The sequence below is a fragment of the Acanthisitta chloris genome, unplaced genomic scaffold (assembly GCF_000695815.1).
Source record: "Acanthisitta chloris isolate BGI_N310 unplaced genomic scaffold, ASM69581v1 scaffold2082, whole genome shotgun sequence".
In the NCBI taxonomy this organism is placed as follows: Eukaryota; Metazoa; Chordata; class Aves; order Passeriformes; family Acanthisittidae; genus Acanthisitta; species Acanthisitta chloris.
The window spans coordinates 103,818-123,517 of record NW_008662036.1 but is presented as its reverse complement, the minus strand read 5'-3'; the positions used below and the strand labels follow the sequence as shown (position 1 = coordinate 123,517).

At 40.8% G+C, this 19,700-nt stretch overlaps 1 protein-coding gene across 1 annotated transcript; it reads right to left on the bottom strand.

Annotated features, from left to right (window-relative positions):
- Positions 1 to 336: 336 nt before the first annotated feature.
- Positions 337 to 14,406, bottom strand: LOC103798188 (granulocyte-macrophage colony-stimulating factor receptor subunit alpha-like). The gene is made up of 10 exons (XM_009070436.1): positions 14,322 to 14,406; positions 13,718 to 13,864; positions 12,182 to 12,311; positions 11,915 to 12,090; positions 9,929 to 10,068; positions 4,511 to 4,549; positions 3,418 to 3,547; positions 2,761 to 2,857; positions 1,866 to 1,947; positions 337 to 411 (listed from the first exon to the last, which is right to left on the bottom strand). The coding sequence occupies exons 1-10, from the start codon at positions 14,404 to 14,406 to the stop codon at positions 337 to 339; spliced, it is 1,101 nt and encodes a 366-aa protein (XP_009068684.1).
- Positions 14,407 to 19,700: the final 5,294 nt, after the last annotated feature.

Genomic DNA, 19,700 nt, shown 5'->3' with positions numbered 1-19,700 from the left:
AAAAAAATTGTAGTCGTCTCAATAAATTTATTTTTGATCTTTTTAATATGAGACAAACCCACTGATTTTCCTTAAAAATTAAAATGTAACTATAACTTCTTGACTGAAAAAAACTCAATCATATTCACAAAATGGAAGATATCCAATAAGGATAACTTACACAAAAAGTTGGTTAGAAGCAAATACAATGGCATTTAAATGGCATGTGAAGTACCATTCTCTGTTTTCTACAAGAAAAGGAAGAAAGTGAAGAAAGCCTGTATATTACTCCAGGCTTTCCACAGGAATATACACATGTCTAAGAAATGCACTTTCAGATCCCTCCATTTTTCTTGGTTATCTTGCTATGTCAACAACTAATGTTATATCTTCATTTTCATATGTCATTGACTGAATTTTGCTCTCCATCAGCTGAAAGGAAAATAAAAACTTCCATCAGTATTATACATATGGTTAAGTTAGCCTCTTTTTATGCATAATTATGAGAGTATTTCAAGTGTTTTTGCATATTTTATAGAAATATTTCACTTTTTGTTTATTAGCTGGAAAGCTTTCCTTAGCTGGATATAACAGTGAAAATTCAGCAACTTTGTTAGACAGATACATGATTTTTTTACTGGCCTGGAAGTGGACAAAGAGAATGTGTACCTTAATACAATGCACCATGCAGAGTTTCAATCTCAAACAAATTCACCCTCCACAACTGCCTGAAAGGAAGCTGTAGTGAGGTGGGAGTCAGTCTCTTCTCCCAAGTAGCAAGTGATAGGACAAGCAGAAATGGCCTCAAGTTGTGCCAGAGGAGGTTTAGTTTAGATACTGGGAAACATTTCTTCACTGAGAAGTGTTGCCAGGCATTGGAACAGGCTGCCCAAGTGGAGTCACCATTCCTGGAGGTATTTAGAAGACATGTAGATGTGGCTCCTGGGGACATGGTTTAGTGGTGAATTTGGCAGCATTGGGATAATGGTTGGGCTCAATGCTATTAAAGGTCTTTTCCAAGCTAAATGATTCTATGAATTAATACAAAAGCATTGATTTCATTAAATTATGAAAGTAGATGGGTACATGCTGGTCTGAAGCTTCACTAACTGAACAGAGCATGAGAAATTACTGGACATAACATTATAAAGTGCTGGACAAGAAAAGGGTACAAGCGAGCTGCTGGTCAAATGCTGAATGTGACCCATGCAGTCTGTCCTGTGTCCTCAAGAAACCCTATTCTGAACTATTTTGTGTGTCACCTTGCTTTCTCTAACCTGCATTGCTAGTGGCTAAGTAGGAGAGATGTGGACCTGGAGAAATTCAAGGTAACAGGTGGTGACTTGGTAGGGGGACACAGGGCTCAGATACAGGGAGCAAATATGAGGAACCTGCAAATTTATGGTTGTTAGAAATGAAGAGGGTGAGGACATATGCTTATCTTACTGGCAAACTTCAGCCCTGGTCAGCTGGAGAGTCACAGGAGGACTGTGATGTCTGGGACCCTCTGAGACTGCTGTGGTGCTGGTAGAGACACCTGTGCTGGACTTTGTGGCTGGCTGCACTACTGTGCTTTGTTGTGTCATTGTACTTGTGTATGCCTTGCCTTGTGTTCAGAAAACACACAGCCCTTCCTGCTGCCTGGATCTACCAACATCAGCCTCTGCATGTGTGAGTCCAGAACAGAAGAAATTCTGTGATTCTGGAAAAACTCTGCATTTGACTTCCCTTAACAAACTGGTCTGCTGATTTGCTTTTGCAGTTCCTCAGAATAAGGCAAAAAGAAGAGTTATCCTCTATGATAAGTTCCTTATCATTTACAAATTCCTGCAGTAGAGTTTTGTGTGTATTTCATGCATTTAATATAAAATAGAAAGAGAACATACCTCTGGATTTGTATCAGGCAGTCCAAAAAAAGCATTTTTTGGCCCTGGAATTTGTGGAAATGCAGCTTGCCAACAGCCAGTGCTGGAAATCAAAAGGTATTAAGTAGAAAGGAAAAATGAAATAACCATAATGTGCCAAAACCATTGCACCCTTGAATCAGCTCTTGTCTTCCTATTCTCTTTTAGAAGGGAACTGAAAAATATGCATAATCTCAGCACAGAACAAACACACAGCAGGAAAACATTAGTAGTTTGGATGGTAAGAGGTTCATTTTTGATAAAATATTTACTAGTAGTTATTTTCTTCTTTAAAAGAAAAAGGAATTTATCCTGCATTTAAGTCACTACAAATAGTGAAAACTAGGTGTAAAAATTTTAAAAAGTTGGGAGAGCAGTATTTTCTCTGAATTACTGTATATTTCTCTACAAAGTGCATCATACAGAGGTCTATTTCAAGAAGCACTCTGCTGAGTTTATGTGTTTTCAGATACTTTCACTTTGCTAGGACAATTGTAGTGAACAGTGAAAAATTTTTCTTGGTAAGTACAATCAACTTGTGTGTTTGCAATAAATTTATCAGTTCAAGAAATCAAAAAAACTGAGGTGTAGACAGTCTACACTGCAGATATTCAGAACATCTGTAATATTAGTTTAAGTAATTGCATGCAACTGCTCTTCTGGACACACTGGCCCTGGAAAGGGTTATGTCCTTCACCTGGGGAGAGAATTTGGGCATCACCTTGCCTCAGGGTCACTCATTTGGATTGATTTCTATCACATTGGGAGTGAAAATATTTTACCTATACTACAGAGACACCTCTGCCTTATTTGTTTAAGAACTTCAGATGTTTCACACCCCCATACAAAATAAAATAAATGCATACATTAAGTTTACCTTTTGCAGAACAAAATTGCAATGATTGGCACTAAGGGGGTCACAACTGCTACCAGAAGTAAAATCCATACTGAAGAAAAGATAATTTCTTCATTTCCTGAAAAAGAAACAGTCATAAATTATTTTTATTATGATTAATAAAGAGGAATAGATCATAGAATCACAAAATCATAGAATAGTTTGGGTTGGAATCGACCTTCAAAGATCATCTAGTTCCAAGTACTCTGCCATGGGCAGGGACACCCCCTGTGTATTGATACCAGGGGTTGTACTTGGCCATGTTGAACTGCATGTTCATCAGTTGTGTCAAACATCTGCTGTGATTGACTGGTGAATGTCAGACTGAAAGGATTCATTTAGTAGAAAAACAAACTCCATAATTTAGCATCTAAGCAGAAATATCTACTGGGAGGGATTAACATTGAGCCAGTTTGTCCACCCCCTGCAGTAAGCAGATATGCATTTCAGCTGCAAATGTGTAACTTTTAAATTACTATTTCTAATGTGAGAATGTTAAGAGGTAAGTCTCTTCCTACTCTTCTGTGTTGTGTGGAGTGAAGCAAAATGTTTGCCAATCATTTCTACATCTGTTTGTCTGTAGCTGTGCAGCAAACTTTGCTGGGGGAAGAGTAGACCAGGGCATGGCTTTGCTCTTACCAAACTCAACAGGTGCACTCCACTCTCCCCAGGCTGAGCTCACAAGGCAGGCACTGTCAGCTGCTCTCATTTTCAAGAGATACTTCTTTCTTGTATTGGATCTTGGAAATGTGTGACTGTTTCTCCCTTCCTAAAAACAAAGCAAAACTGAGTTGCTTTTCTTTGTTCCATGCTTAGGTGTTGATAATATGCATATGCTGTTTACCAGTGAAATTTTTGAAAGGCTGTGAGAGCATTGCTTGTTGAAGTAGTCTGCTGTCCCAGAACAAAAAATAAGTGTATTCATGTTTATTATGTACAAAATATGTGCACAAGTGTGTATCTCAAAAATAAGTTGATGCTCGGTAAACTTTTTTAGTTCAGAAGCTGTTAATCTTTTACACTGTAAAAGTATATCCTGTGATATCTTGTGATATAGTTTGATTTATTGATCATTTCCCTCAGCACAGAGGCAGAAAAACATCTTGAACAGCCTCATTTCAATACTGCTAGAACAGAATGATTTGAGGAATAAGCTGTCTGTGTGCACCTTACCTGCCTCAGTCTTTGCATTATGACTTTTCAGGAAAAGCACAACTTTCCAGCCAAGTCTGTAAAATAAGTAGAAGACTGCAATGTTTTGTGTTATTAGAATTTACTGAAACACTCTTGGAGAATTTCAGCATAGAGGTGGCATGTGCAAGGCAAGAGCTGCAGCATACCTGGAGCACAACCTCCATCCCAAAGGGCTTTGGTGGTCTATGCTTTCCATAATAAAAATTACATTTCTAGGAGCTATTTTTTCTTTACTCAGTTGTCAGTGATGTGTAACTTGAAATTCTGTTCCAAATATTGGAAAGGGACAGTGGACAATACTATGTAAAATGGAAGGTTTTTCAAGATACTTGCAGAAAAGTAATGGAAGTCTGGCCTAGAATGTATAACAAATGACATATTCAGCAGTTTGACACATCATGAAATCTGTAAAGAAGGATCTCATAGAGCATAGGACACTGAACACATACTGATTTAAAGGCATTTACATATTATTTACTTTTCACAGTTGATTATGAAACTCGCATGTATTGCTGATTAATAGAACAAGCAGACTCACTTGTATAGAAGTATATTTGGATTTTCCTTCTGGGTTATCCTGTAAATTGAGAAAAAAAAAGCAATCAACTTTATTTTATTCATTGCTTGTTTTGTGTTTCAATAATAAGAAGCTTTTATCTACTGTCCTGTTTTTCTACATTCTCTTTCTTATCTACTTGACACTTCAGAAGAACTAGTAATTTATATAACATTTAGTATCTAATATCTAATTCATCAACTATGCCAAGTTTACATAGTAACTAATTCTGCCATGGAAAAAATATTTGTTTTCCTTGCCATCCAGCTGAGATACAAATTTCCTTTCAGATTGATGATTAAACTGAAACACAAGCAAACCAGACTTGAATGAAAACTGTAACTTTATTCTTACACACACCAGGAAAACAAAGAAAAAGGAAGATAAAAATCAGTGAAAGAAAATATTTAGTCTACAACTAATGTTTTAATTTTACAATAAATGTTACCATACATGATTGCAAGTACTATGTTATTATTGTTTTCTTTTATCTCAGATGAAAATATTTGGGACTGACATGGATTCCCAGATATTTTGTATTCTATTCCCAGATAGATTAGATAGAATAAAATTTTGATAGGTAGAATATAATTCTCTCATCTTTTCTGAATAAGCATACTGATTACCATGTAATGTAGTGACCACACACACCTAATGACTGCAGACTATATCATCTCCTTTAGCCTGTCAGCTACATATTTTTGTAATTATTTTACAATACTACATTTAAAAATTAAATTAATCCAAGCTTATTTTATCAAATAATTTCGTGCATGCTTATGTGGAACCTGAACATGTGGCTGTTTAGCCTGGAGAAGAGAAGGCTCCAGGGAGAACTTAGAGCAGCCTCCCAGTACCTAAAAGAGCTACTGGAGAGCTGGAGAGGGACATTTCACAAGGGCTTGTAGTGATAGGGCAGGGGGAATGGTCTTTAGATGAGAGGGCAGGTTTGGATTGGATATTAGGACAAAATTATTTTCTTGGAGGGTGGTGAGACACCGGAACAGGTTGCCCAGTGATATTGTGGACTCCCCATCCCTGAAAGCATTTAACACCAGGCTGGATGGGGCTCTGAGCCACCCGGTCTAGTGGAAGGTGTCCCTGCTCATGTTGAGGTTGGAACTAAATGATTTTTAAGGTCCCTTCCAACCCTCACCCTACTATGATTCTACAAGGCAAAAGCTGTTGTCCAGGACAGCTTGTAGTATCTGTAAACAAGCTAGCTTAAGCACAGGGATCAATCTAGGACAAAGTACAATGGTCTCACTTTTTTTGGTGTGTTTATATTAAAATAATAAATGAGAAATTAAAACCCTGAGGTCATGGAAGACTTCCAAAAGTGGAATTCCAGAAGGACAGCTGGTCTTTTGCAAATTTTGGAAGCAGAGAGGTAGCATAATTAAAAAACATAAAGGAGAAAATGTGTCTGATAGTTAAAAGAAACTCCTCTCTGCAGGGAATGATGCCACCAATCTATTGACCTGACCTGATGGAGGTCTGTTGCTTGCCAAGGGCCAAGATCCAGGATGCTGCCAAAGGACTGCCAGACTTGTCTGGCCATTGAACCCTTTCCTGCTCTTCAGTGTGGGCACCAGTGATTGGTGGGGTAGGGGTAATGGTTTCAAGGGTGATTGCAGAGCGCTGGGGGAATGGTAAAGGGCAGGAAGTCCAGATGGCATTTCCTTGGTCCTTCCAGTGAGAGGGAAAGACTTGGGTAGAATTGCAGTCATCCAGCAGGTCAACATCTGGCTGAGTGATTAGTGTCACAGGCAAGTCTTAGACTTCTACAGCCTTGGGATTCTCTTTGAGAAACAGAGGATACTGAGCAGACATGGGATGAGTCTTACCAAGGGGAGTCCTTGCAAACAGACTTGGCAACAAGGTCCTTCTGCTGTGTATAAAGAAGTGCCTTGTATACATAGAGCTCTGTCATGGGATGAATGATGAGCCAATAAGAGAGCTTGTAAGTAGGTATCACAGGACAGAGCAACACAGGTGTTAATGTAGTAGGTGTTTGTTCCAGATCTCTTGATCAAGAAAAGGAAGGAGATGAGACCCTCTTCAGGTAGTTAGAGGAAATCTCACAGCCAACAGGCCTTGATGTTCAAGGGAAAGTGCCCTGGAGGGCAAGTCACTGGTTGATCTACTAGGACAGCCTCTTCAGAGCACAGGAATCATAGAACTGTTTAACTTGGAAAAGTCCTCTACAATCATTGGGTACAACCATTAACCCAGTACTGCCATGTCCACAAGTGCCAAATTTTATAGTTAAATGCCTAAGAATGGCAAGGAGATAAGTGATGGAGCTCTGTACGGTGATAACCCAGATATTGTTTATAACAAAACCCTTTATGCTTCATTAAGCTCACTATTCTACATTGCAATATATTATTACATATGTTGCCTTTGGCTGGATTTTCTCAAAACATGTTGTGTATTATGGGCTCTACCCTCTTCAGCTGTGCACTTTCCATGTGATAGCTCCCAAGGTTATTCATGTGGGCATTACACTTGGTGCTCCTGTGTTATCTCATAAACTCACACACATTGTTCTCTGCCATTGGCTGTCACTCCACAGAGCCAGGGATCTCCCTGCTTGCTCCTTACCTTGCTCAGGAAACTACTGGGGGACCCCTGATGGGACACTGAGATAAAAAGAGCCTTCTGACTGTTACTGTGTGCATTGTGTTGGTGTATCTGACCCTACTGAAGTCCAGGAGGGCATTGCAACTTGCAGAGGCCAGTCTGGTGCAGCCACCTGGACCAAACACACAGCCACATGTTTTTTGAGCACTTCCAGGGATGGTGATTTCATCACTTCCCTGAACAGCTTGCTCAAATGTCCTTTCAGTGAAGAAATTTTTTCCTAACATCCAATATAAACCTCCCCTAGTGCAACCTAAGGCCATTTCCTCTTGTCCTATCCCTTGCTCCTTGGAAGAAAAGGCCAACTCCCAACTTCCTACCATCTTTTTTTTCAGGAAAATGTAGAGAGCATTAAGGTCTCCCTTGAGCCTACTTTTCTCCAGGATGATCACACACACCCTGCTCCCTCAGCTGCTTCAGACCAGTTTCACAGTCCTTCTCTGAATACAACTGAATGGTCCATTGTGGTGTGCAGATAATCAAGCATGTGTGCCAGGTGACCATGGCAGGACATGGAGCTTGAGTCTGAGCTCAGAGGCAAAAAGGAATTATACAAAAGGTAGAAGAAGGGATTTGGGAGGAATACAAAGACATCATTTGCACATGCAGGAATGAAGTAAGAAAAGCCAAAGCTCAGCTGGAGTTGAGAGTAGTGAGGGAGGTAAAAACAAGCAAGGTTTTTATGAGTTCATTGTCAGCAAAAAGGAGGTTAAAAAGGAAGCAGGGCTGCTACTCACTGAGTTGGGGGAACCTAGTGACAAAGGACATGGGGAAGGTGGAGATATTGGGTGCCTTTTTAGCTCAGTTTCCATTGGTAAGGATTGCCTTCAGGTTTTCCAGACATCCTGATCTATAAAGCTTCAACATAAAAAATTGCTAAAGAAGAAACATGTTTTCAGACAGAGAAAAGTGTGATTGAAATTATGTTACTCATGGTGTTTTTTTGTTTGCTATTTGGTTTTTGTGTGGGTTTCTTTCCCCAATTCAAGACACTTCCAATTATGAAAATAAGGTTTAAAGGCTGACTGTAATACAATATCTGTGGGCCAGAGTGTATTGGTCAAAATAATACAAGTTTGTACCTGGCAGTGCTAAAGCAATAAATTTTGCAATACAGGACCTTGACATAATAAGTAACATGAAAACTGCTAATGATTATTTAAAAAAGCTAGGAAATTCAGGCAAGGTGTGAAAACATTGTTCTTTATAAAAGGAATATTAAGCATATTAAGATGTATGTATTGTTTTGCTGCAATAGACTTTTATTCCAGTGTCACAAGGACTATTCTATAAGCTTTCTTTGCTGCAACAGTCAAGTGATTGGGAGCAGTAATGCAATTTGGTAGCAGTTAGTTGGGTTTACAAGAAAATTTATGTATGACATAACAAGCCCAATCCAGACTAAGAGTTTCTGAATTTCAGAAATCTAGGGAATGCCTTCAATCAGCCACTAAGTGGCCAAATATAGTTGTAGTCCAGGCAGGCGTTTTCTTTGTAGTTACTGTATGCCACCCTGTGGTCTCTCGGAGCAGTTCTACCACAGTTACAGTGGTTTGCATCTGCTCTTGCAGTGGAACACACCGATCTCATTCCTTCCCTGGCGCTGCAAACAGGTTTGCAAAGTGCAGGTCTTGACTTTCAGTAGCTTAAATCATTCCCCTGGTAACCTGGGCTTAATCACACTCCCTTTCTGCTTTCTCTCACATTTGTTTTCCTTTTATTTAACATTATAAAACTTAAACTTAGGGACAACTAGACATATTGCTTATATCTGGATAAGCTATTTGCATTTCATAGTGGGAGAAATTTCATACACCTCCATCAACTCAAACTTGTTAAATGGATGCACATGTCTCTTTTCCCTGCTTAAAGCACAACTCTTGATACAGAGAAGTAGATTGAAGGGAGGAATTGAACAGTTAAAGAATAATTTTACTAATAGCACTATTTCAGCTTAATTAGCAAAATAGCAAGGATTTCATAGTATAGATAAGAAGTTTCACTAATGGTGTTGTTTTGGCTTGGTTGGCAAAACGATGCACCTTATCTATAAGGCAGTAGAACTAATTAGACTCAAACCTTGGCAGTAGGGGGAAAACTAAGAGCATAAGGTGTGGAATGAAGAAACAAAGTGTACAAGATAGAGGCAAGGTCAGTAAAGAATGCAAGACTGTACAAAGGGGTAAATGGTTGCACAATAAGGGTGTCCAAAGGGTACTGAGGAAGAGGAGGCGCTTCATCTTCACGACCACTGAATGACCACCGGGACCATGGGACTGATGCCAGGAGGGAGGAGACGGAGAAGGAGTATATGATAAGGATTTCCAAGAACTAATTATAATAATAACCACCCATTCTTAGAACTAATGAATATGTATGAGCATTTAATGTATATAAACTGTGAAGTTTTTGTCCCTGGTTGCACAAGTTTGGTGGAGCAATCCCCCTTGTGCCCAGCACTGAATAAACTAATACCTGCTACTCAGAGATACAAGTCTGTGAGGAGTTCTTTTCCAGCCTTTTCTCAGCATCACTCTGACCTTTCACAGAGATGCAGTCACCACTGGAAGGACTCCAATCCAGGGCAACTCTAACAGGTCATAGTGAAAGAAGTGTCTTTTCTGAGTGTTGTGACAGCCAGAGCTGTGATATGTTCGTTTTGATTAACCATGCTTTCCCTCTGGGACCATCCCAGTCTATCTCCAGCAATATCTCACTCAAGGAAGGAGGGATGAAAAAAAAAATTCCTCTTACCTTATACTTTATATTGATTTCATATTTGAAACACTTGTCATTGTTAGAGTGACTTATTTGGGGTCGTTGCCATTTAATTATGCAATCATTTTTAATTTCATCACACTTGACAGTGATATTTGATGGAGGCATGAGCTTTTCTGAAATGATATAACCAAGAATTCAAATAATTAAAATCACTTGATCTCTTTTTGCTTTGGTAAAAGAGAGTACAATTGCAAGTGACACCTCTATGTAGAACAATACTCATTTGTATCTATTTTTCTTAGGACCTTCGAAATAGTTGAAAGACCAAAGTTTTCTAAATCAAGTCCACAGGACCGGAAAAAAAACGGACTAAGCCAGGGTACATCATGTAGGAACATACAAAGGTACAACCTCCCTCTGTTTACTTTTCTAGATGAGTAAGGTAGAGTCATGTCTTCTTTTGTAAGGATGTTTATTACTGCAGATGAAATAGCTGCTACTAAACCTAAGGTAAGAAATTCAAAAGTTTTGGTTTTTTTCTTTAAGCCTCCTCACATGATGTTTCTGTAACCCGAAGGTGTTGCTTTCTTGGTATTGTGAACTATGCAGTTTATTCTCCCCTTGCAAATGAAATAGCTGTAGAAATTTAAGAAAGACACTTCAGTTTTAAGAATATAACCAACTTCATATATCTCCCCTAACCTCACACATGTAAGAAAAAATATGAGGACCTTTATATTTTGATCATTGCCAAGGACTTGATTATTGGAACAGCAAAAGACAGTCACTCATGGCAGAAAGGGTGACGAAAAGCTGATAGAGGAAATCTTAGTGTCAGCTAGACTACTTCTTTGCATAAATCTTCAGGGACAGGCCAGACTTATTTGTGATGGAATACTTGGTCAAAGAAGTCTTTTTTCATCTGCCATGAATGTTATTGCAACTCAATATCTTCTTAGAGAATGAAGCCTTTTTGTCCATTTTTTGAAGACAATACCTAAACCAATGTGACGTTGCCAACAAACTTCCCACAGTAAAAGTAATTGCACAGAATGCTTTCAAGGAGAGCACCACACGTGGAAGGTATGTTGTACATGTATTAATTTCTTTAATTGGGGTGTGGTGTCAGTGTGTTAAGGAAACTTCCCTGTCCAGCCATCCAGGAGCCATTCTGGCAGTCACTCTGGCATCACCTGAGCTGACACCAAAGCCCCTTTGGAGCTACACACCTCACACTCACACAGTCAGACCAGGTTTCCTTATGGGGTCAAACGCAGGTTTCCCATATCAGAATCTCAGACTGAATTTAATTTAATCATGGTGCAATGAGTAAATAACAAAACAACAGAGTAACAGCTTGACCTGGTGCCTCCAAGGAGGGATCCTGAACTTTATAGGCTTTAATACCCTTACAGTCTATGCCCAGGAAAGTCTGGGGGTCCTTGGCCCCCGCTGTGTCTGGTTACCTGGCTGGGCCACAGGTCCCCATGTCCTTTGCCATGCAAAGGGTTGGAAGTTCATGGCCTCTTGCCTCAGCCTCAGGCTCTTGCTCTACAGAGCTCAACCTGCAGCTTGCACTGCCACTGCACACCAAGCTACCTGCACTAAATGTATTTCTCAACATGTATATGCTGTCCCCACTGGCTATGAAAAGCAGAAATAAGTGCTCAGATAAACTTCTGAAAATACTCTTCTGTTGAAAGGTATTTGAGCATCATTGAGGTGACAGCAGGGGGAAGTAGAGTATCTTAAGTCTTGTGGACCTCCCTGTAGAAAAAAACTAAAACAGATAAGGGTAGATTGCTACAGAATTTGAGGCAGACTGCAGCTGTGGAGCTTTCTTGCTTTATTTCCCTATTGCTCTTCTGCTTGGGGAATAGGCTTTCTTGAAGAGGCAACAGTCTCTTACTTTCAGCTCTAGGTGACATAGGGTACAAGGTTCCTTCTCTGGGAAATATTCTAATGCTAAATATTCTTATGCAATAATAAAAATAAAGCTGAAAGAAATTATTTACTTACCAATTTTATAAAGGTCAATGTACTCATCATGGAACTGGATCAGGAAGTCCTTGCTAGACCCGTTCACCAGGAAATAAGCTTTTTCAATCTCAATCCTCACATTTTGGAATCTACATCCCATGTTTCTGCCATTTTCATCTTTAATGTAAAGCTCACATTCCATCTCCTTGTCCTCTCTGTATGCAGCAAGGTATTTTAGTTAAACATAGGAAGTGTGATGTGTTGAATGAGAATTCAGACTTCCCTGACTCCAGCAGAAATACTTACCTTGAATTCTGCCAGTAGAGAAAGTACTGTGTATCTGCTGGAGCCTTCCTGCCTGCCTGCCAAGTGCAGTTCATGAGGGAAATGTTATAAATCACACAGGAGAAGTGTTCGATGGCTGATCCATTTATGCCTGCAAAGATAGGAGTGTCCATGATGAGGAAAAATGATGTGACTCCTCCAAGCTGGAGGATCCTGGCACTGACTTAGGTATGTTAGACACTTGCAACCCCAGCTGGTTATTGCTTGGGTTAGGAGTTACTTTTTTTCATTTTGAGTAGCAGTACTGGAAGATATTTGCACTGACAGGTAAGTCAGTAAGGAACTGTCTGCCCTTTGTACTTAAAAATTCTTACCTGCACAGCACTACTCTCAACAAATTTCCCTTTAAACCAGAGAGACAACCTTACACTTCAGCCCCATCAAAACCCTGATTCTACAAGAGTCCTCTGAAGGAAAGAATATCACAAGAACAACCAGAAAGGGCAGATATGCCTCAGTATCAAGACAGATTTCAACAAAATCTAGAAAGGACAGCTGGAATAAGATAGTCTGTGTTTTAGCAAAGGATACTTTTTTCAGGTACTTAAAGATGTGAAGGTGTAGTGGTTTAACCCCAGCTAGCTACCAAGAATCACACAGCCTCTCACACACTCCCCCACCAATGGGATGAGGGAGAGAATCAGAAGGATAAAAGCTAGAAAAGCTCATGGGTTGAGATAAAGACAGTTTAATAGAGAAAGCTAAAGCTGCACACACAAGCAAAGCTAAACAAGGAATTAATACACTGTTTCCCATGGGCTGGAGGTGTTCAGCCATCTCCAAGAGAGCAGGGCCCCATCACACGTAATGGTTCCTTGAGAAGAATCATAGAATCATAGAATCAACTGAGTTGGAAGAGACCTCAAAGATCATTGAGTCTAACCCTAAAGTTGTGGGTGCCACATCCAGTTTCAGCTTGAAAACCTCCAGGGATGGTGAATCCACCACCTCCCCAGGCAGCACATTCCAATGCCTGATCACTCTCTCCATAAAACATGTCTTCCTAATGTCCAACCTAAACCTTCCCTGGCAGAGCTTGAGTCTGTGCCCTCTTGTCCTGCTGCTGGTTGCCTGGGAGAAGAGACCAACCCCCACCTGACTCCAACCTCCTTTTGTGTTTCAAGACAAACGCCATCACTCCAGATGTCCCCTCTTCCTCCTTCTTCCTCCCACCTTATGTTTTGAGCACGATGTCATATGGTATGGAATATCCCTCTGGTCAATTTAGGTTACCTGTCTCGACTGTGTCTCCTCCCAGTCTCCCACACAACCCCAAGTTCCTTTTCAGTGTACAAAAAAGAGCAAAGGTCTTGGCTCTGTGTAAGCTTTGCTCAGCAATAACAAAAACATCTATACATTATTAACTCTGTGTTCTGCACAAATCCTAAACACAGCCTCATACTAGCCACTGTGAAGAAAGTTAAATCTACTTCAGCCCAAAGCAGCACAGAAAGAAAAAGAAGAAAACTTAATGATTAATCTCTGTTAAAACTTTACATAGTAAATTTACCATTATAGTCTCGGCAAAATCTCTTTCTGTCACTGAACACCATCCCTCAGTGAAATTCATGCTGTTCATCCAATTCAGTTCTCTTTTCCACTGATCCATCATGAAATTTCTAATAGGTGAGTCTGGCACCTCTATTGCAAGCATCATGTAACAGGGTCAGTAAGGTGCAGGACTGATTCCCAGATTTTTGGGTGCAGAGGTTACTACCTAGCACATAGAATCATAGAATCATAGAATTTTAGGGGTTGGAATGGACCTTATCTCAACCCCCAGTGCCATGGGCAGGGACACCTCCTCACTAGTCCAGGTTGTTCAAGGCCTCATCCAACCTGGCTTTGAACACTGCCAGGGTTGGGGCTTCTACTACCTCCCCGGGCAACGTGTTCCAGTGTCTCACTGCCCTCACAGTAAAAATCTTTTTCCTAATATCTAGCCTAAATTTCCCCTCCTTCAATTTGAATCTGTTACTCCTTGTCCTATCACTGCAGTTCCTAACATCTAAGCAAGAAGGTAACTTAGCACAACTATCCTTAATGAGAAGCACATTACGCTCCACCACAGAGGACAGTCTCATGGATATGTTCTACTCACAGTCTGTGCAGCACCAACCATTGCTCAGCTGGGTGATCAGCAATATCCCCTGGGTCATGAAGAGGAGTGCAAGAGGAGCAACCATCTCTTCCACCTTGGAGACAGAGAACGGTGAAACTTGCTTGAGGTGAAATATATCCATGTGAACCATTCTCTCTAAATTTCTGTAGTCTGACCTGCTCAGATTCCTACCTCTACACCATATGATCATCTGAGTTTCTGTGAGAGGAAAGATTAGATAGACTTCTGTCCTGGTTTCAGCTGGGATAGAGTTACTTTTTCTCCCTAGTAGCTGGTATGGTGTTGTGTTTTCGATTCAAGATAAGAATATCACACTGATGTTTTAATTGTTGCTCAGTAGCACTTTTCAGTGTCTCATTCTCTGCCAGTGACAAGGTGTACAAGAAGCTTTGAGAGGTCAAGGCCAGGAGAGATTATCTGAACTGATTAAAGGTGTATTCTACACCATAGAACATCATGCTCAGTATATAAACTGTGGGCAGTTGACTGGGAGGGGCCAATTGCTACTTGGGGATGGTTTGGCCATCGCTCAGTAGGTGCAGAGCAACTATATTGTGCATCACTTGTTTTTTCTTGGGTTTTATTTGTCTCTTTCCTTTTTATTACAGCAGCAACAACAATAATAATGTTAATAGTCATAATAATTTTACTTTGTTTTAAGTATTGAACTGTTCTTATCTCAACCCATGCATTTTATGTTTTGCTGGTTCCCCTCCCCATGCCACTGGGATGGGGGAAGTGAGCAAGTGGCTGCATGGTATATAGTTACTGTCTGGGGTTAACTATGACTACTTCTCAAACAGTGAGAGAAATGTTCAAATAAACAGTAAAAAAGTTAGAGAACTTGTCCTTTTCTGTAATGAAACAATTTGTGTGATGATTTGTAAAGCTGGTGATCTCAGGAGCACTGCATAGTCCTTACAGACATACATTTGGTGACTGCTGTCTTAAGGTCTAAAGATTCTTTATCTATCTGCTATATACAGAGGTTAGGATGAATAGATGTCAAGCAGGCGGGTAAAAGCTGAAAATCGAAAATATCAAAGTGGGTTGCAGCAATACCAATTGACTCAAGTTACCTAGTGTTGACTATGGTAAGTTTGCTGAGGGTGTTAGTTCATGTACTTTCAAGGATATAGATTAGATGCGAGAACCTTTACTGTGAAGGCAGAGAGGCACTGGAACAGGTTGCTCAGAGAACTTGTGGGTGCCCCATCCCATGAAGTGTTCAAGGCTGGGTTGACTGGGGCACTGAGCAATCTGGTCTAGCAGAATGTGTCCACGGAGGGACTGGAACTGGATAATCTTTAAGGTCCTCTCCAAACCAACTAAATCTGTGATTATGATTCTACGCTCTAGAAGTGTCTAACACGTACAAATTCAAAATCAAACCCAGTAAAAGAATCAAAATTGCATCTAGGACATTTCTTAGCAGGCAGTAGGTACTTTGTTTGCATAAAGACCTCCATATATTCTTTTTACCGCTTTTCAGATTTTGTCTGGGACATCACCCCTCCAGTCCTGAACTTCCTAGAGTCTCAACAAACAAAACACTCAGAAATAAAAAGATAGACCTACCTTCTATGTCAAAATGTCTTTATCTTGTTTATCTTTCTGTCATAGTCTTCAGGCTCAGAGAATATGGAAAGACTGTATTTCAAATGGCTGTATAACTATAAATAAGGCTGTCTCCCTCCCCACTTGTGTCTTGGGGAACTTAGTGTGGGAAGTGTTGCAAGTGCTGCAAGATGCAATGTTCATCACTTCCCTCCTGATTCATAACAAATTTATGTAATTGCCCAACTCGAGATTTCATATAACATGAACAAGCAGCTGGCTGGTTAAAATTTCCTTTCTGTTGTGCAGAGTACACTGGTGCTTGGGAATCCAGTGAATGCATGAAAACATTTTCTTTTACAAGTATTTCTCTCTAGCATTAAGTAATACTGAGAAGTACAAACCATCTCTCAATACAAACCATCTCTGGGATCTGGTGGGGGGTCCTCATGTTGGGCAGCAGGGAACAGGCTGTTCCTATGTATAGAAAGTCAAGTCATTGAGGAAAAACACCAGCCTGGTTAAACAAAGAACTTAGGCTGAAGCTTGGGGGAAAAAACCAAACAAGAACCTATCATGGAAGGTGGGTCAGGCAAATTGGGAAGCCTATAAGGATGCCAAGATGTCATGTAGGGAGAAGATTAGGAGGGGCAAAGCCCAGCTGGAAATTGATTTAGCAGTTAAAGTCAAGGACAACGAAAAAAAAGGTTTTATAAATACCTTGGGAGCAAAAGGAGGGTGTCCATCAGTTGATAAATGCAGAAGGTAGTGTAGTGACAGGGGATGAGGGTAAGGCACAGGTACTCAATGCCTCCTTTGCCTCTGTCTTTAATGTCAGTACTTGTTGTCCTCATCTTTGGAAGAAAGCACTCGATTTTGTTGTGGCAACAGATTACATTTTATGGAGAAGGGATGTGGCAAGTGCCTAGAGTATAAAATCAGAGCTGTAGGAAACGTCACAGAGAATCAAATGGGGCTCTGGAAAATGAAGGAAGACAGAGTTTCTGTCCACCTGACTTTCTCCTTTCCCACAGCCTTTCACCTCCTGTGGTCTTCCTCCTCCAATAGGACACTTCCCAGAGCATTAAGCAGCTTCCCACCCACTTCATCAGCAGATGCATCCAAACTAGGAGCTCTGCTCACCCTCTGGCATCTCACACTGCTGGAGCAGAGAAGGGAGGGAGCTGATGTGAGCAGTGCAGCAGAGACATTAGTCTAGGGAGGAGGAATTCTAGGATCAGTTGCACCAAAGTTACATTAACTGGTCCTGCACTACTTTAGAGATGGTGGTTAAGGACAGCTGTTGCTGTGAAGGTAGTGTAGCTCCAGAGTCCAATGGAGATTTCTTGGCAGAAGCAGTTGGACTACAAGGCTGTGTCCACTGATGGTTGTCTGACTTGCTGAGCAGTGTCTATATCTGAGCCAGTCTTTCATCACACTTTAGCACTGATACAGTGGGATGTTGACTATCCTGGGCAACTGTGTGTTTTTCCTGTACCTAAATATGGTCCTGGGAAGTACTGTCAACTTCCAGCCTTCAAGTCATCCCAATTACGCATTTTGTCAAATGGGTGGACCAGAACAAATATATCTGTCCAGTGCTGGGTTCTCTTTTTCTAGTTGAACTCTTAATTGTGTGGCTACTTGTGCATCCAAGGCAAAGCCCCATGCTCCCAGTCTGAAGATTTCCTGAGCCTCTAGAGGAGGCAGCAGAGGAGCAATGTGCTTTGTATACTCTTTCAGTATATATACCTCTGCAACACAATGAGGAAGTCTGTGTTTGAGGTTTTGGGTAATTTGTTTTTAACTGGAGTATACTGCAGCAAAACAATATAAATAGCCCACAAGGACAGTGGCATTACCACAGGAAAAGGAACTGCTCGAACCAGGGGATTTCTTTTCTAAACTTTGAAAAATGCAAACAAATTAAGAAAAAAATTAAAAATTGCTCAAGCAAAACTGCTGCTCCAGCGACAAGAGGAGTGTTCATAAGAGCTGCCTGGGTATTTTGCTATGCTGGTCTGTCACTGCTTTCACATACATCACAAAAATACAAATAGTAGACAAGAGCCTTTCTTCGGTCCTTGCACCAAGAACTTTTTAGTTTTTAGCAACTGCCTTTCTCCGCAGAACAGAGGCATAGCCATAGGAGACCAGAATAAAGGACTTCTATCTGTGTGAACATTTAAACCATTTAGTTAAAATGCTGTAAAACCTGACTATCCTTTCCCACTGATTGTTGTATAGGGTCTTTGCACAGGGATGGGAAAGTGATACCTTAATCCCTTGCATCAGAAGTGGACAAGGAAAGCCAAAGCTTGCTTTAATCTAAGAGCAATTAAACAGGTATAGTCTACTAGATCCTCTCCATTCTGCTTCACTCAGGGTTGATCATGGCCATTGGTGCACGCTTAGACTCCTTCTGCTTTCACTATGAAAGATGTTGAAACTACAAAGCCATTGGGAGAACTTGTTCATTACCAGCACCTTGATGAGAACAGCATAAATCCTATCTGTGAAACAGCAGAGATGGAAGTAGGTAGGTGCTTTTATCTTTTAAACAGAAGGATCCTCCTCTGATTCTGTTTTATAAAGATAATCAAGAGATTTTTATTGAAAGCTTATTTAGAAACACAGAACCATGGAAAAAATTAGTTTCAATGATGGTTGCTTGAAGCTAATCTGTTCTAGTGCAATTTTATTACTCTGAGAAGATTTTATTTACCATGAGATGATTTCAGCTGCCTGAGATGACTTTAACCATCCTGAGACTTGATGGAATCATAGAATCACAGAATATCCTGAGTTGCAAGGGACCAACAAGGATCAACAAGACCAGCTTCTGGCCCTGCACAGGACAGTCCCAGGAATCACACCATCTGCCTGAGAGTGTTGTCCAAACACTTCTTTAACTTTGTCAGGCTTGGGGCTGTGTCCACTTCCCTGGGGAGCTGGTCCAGTGCCCAACCACCCTCTGGGGGAAAAACCCTTTACTAATGTCCAACCTAAACTTCCCCTGACACAACTTCCTGGCATTTCCTTGGGTCCTGCCACTGGTCACCAGAAAGAAGAGATCAGTGCCTGCCCATCTGTTTCCTCTCACTAAGGAAGCTGTAGACTGCTATGAGGTCTTCCCTTAGTCTCCTCTTCTCCAGGCTGAACAGACAAGTGAGCTCAGCCACTTCTCATATGGCTTTCCCTCAAGGCCCTTCCTTTGTAGTGTAGACCTCCTTTGGATGCTCTCTAATAGTTTTATATCTTTCTTACATTGCAGAGCCCAAAACTGCACACAGGACTTGAGGTGAGGCCACACTAGGGTGGGACAATCACCTCCCTCACCCAGCTGGCAGTGCTGTGCCAGATGCACCCCAGGACATTGTTGGCCCTTCTGGTTGCCAGGGCACACTGTTGACTCATATTCAGCTGTGTGATTAACCTCCTCTCTAATAGTTTTATATCTTTCTTACATTGCAGAGCCCAAAACTGCACACAGGACTTGAGGTGAGGCCACACTAGGGTGGGACAATCACCTCCCTCACCCAGCTGGCAGTGCTGTGCCAGATGCACCCCAGGACATTGTTGGCCCTTCTGGTTGCCAGGGCACACTGTTGACTCATATTCAGCTGTGTGATTAACCTCCAAATTGATGTTTTTTTTCTCATATCTTCTTAATATTTGGAGAATTCAGGATATGGCACTTCTGCTTAATCCAGGTGTTATAAAGCCACACAACCAGCCCGAACCATTTGCAGCTAGCAAGTGGCAGGCTTCTAATTGAAAGTTCAGAGATTCCATTTCCAA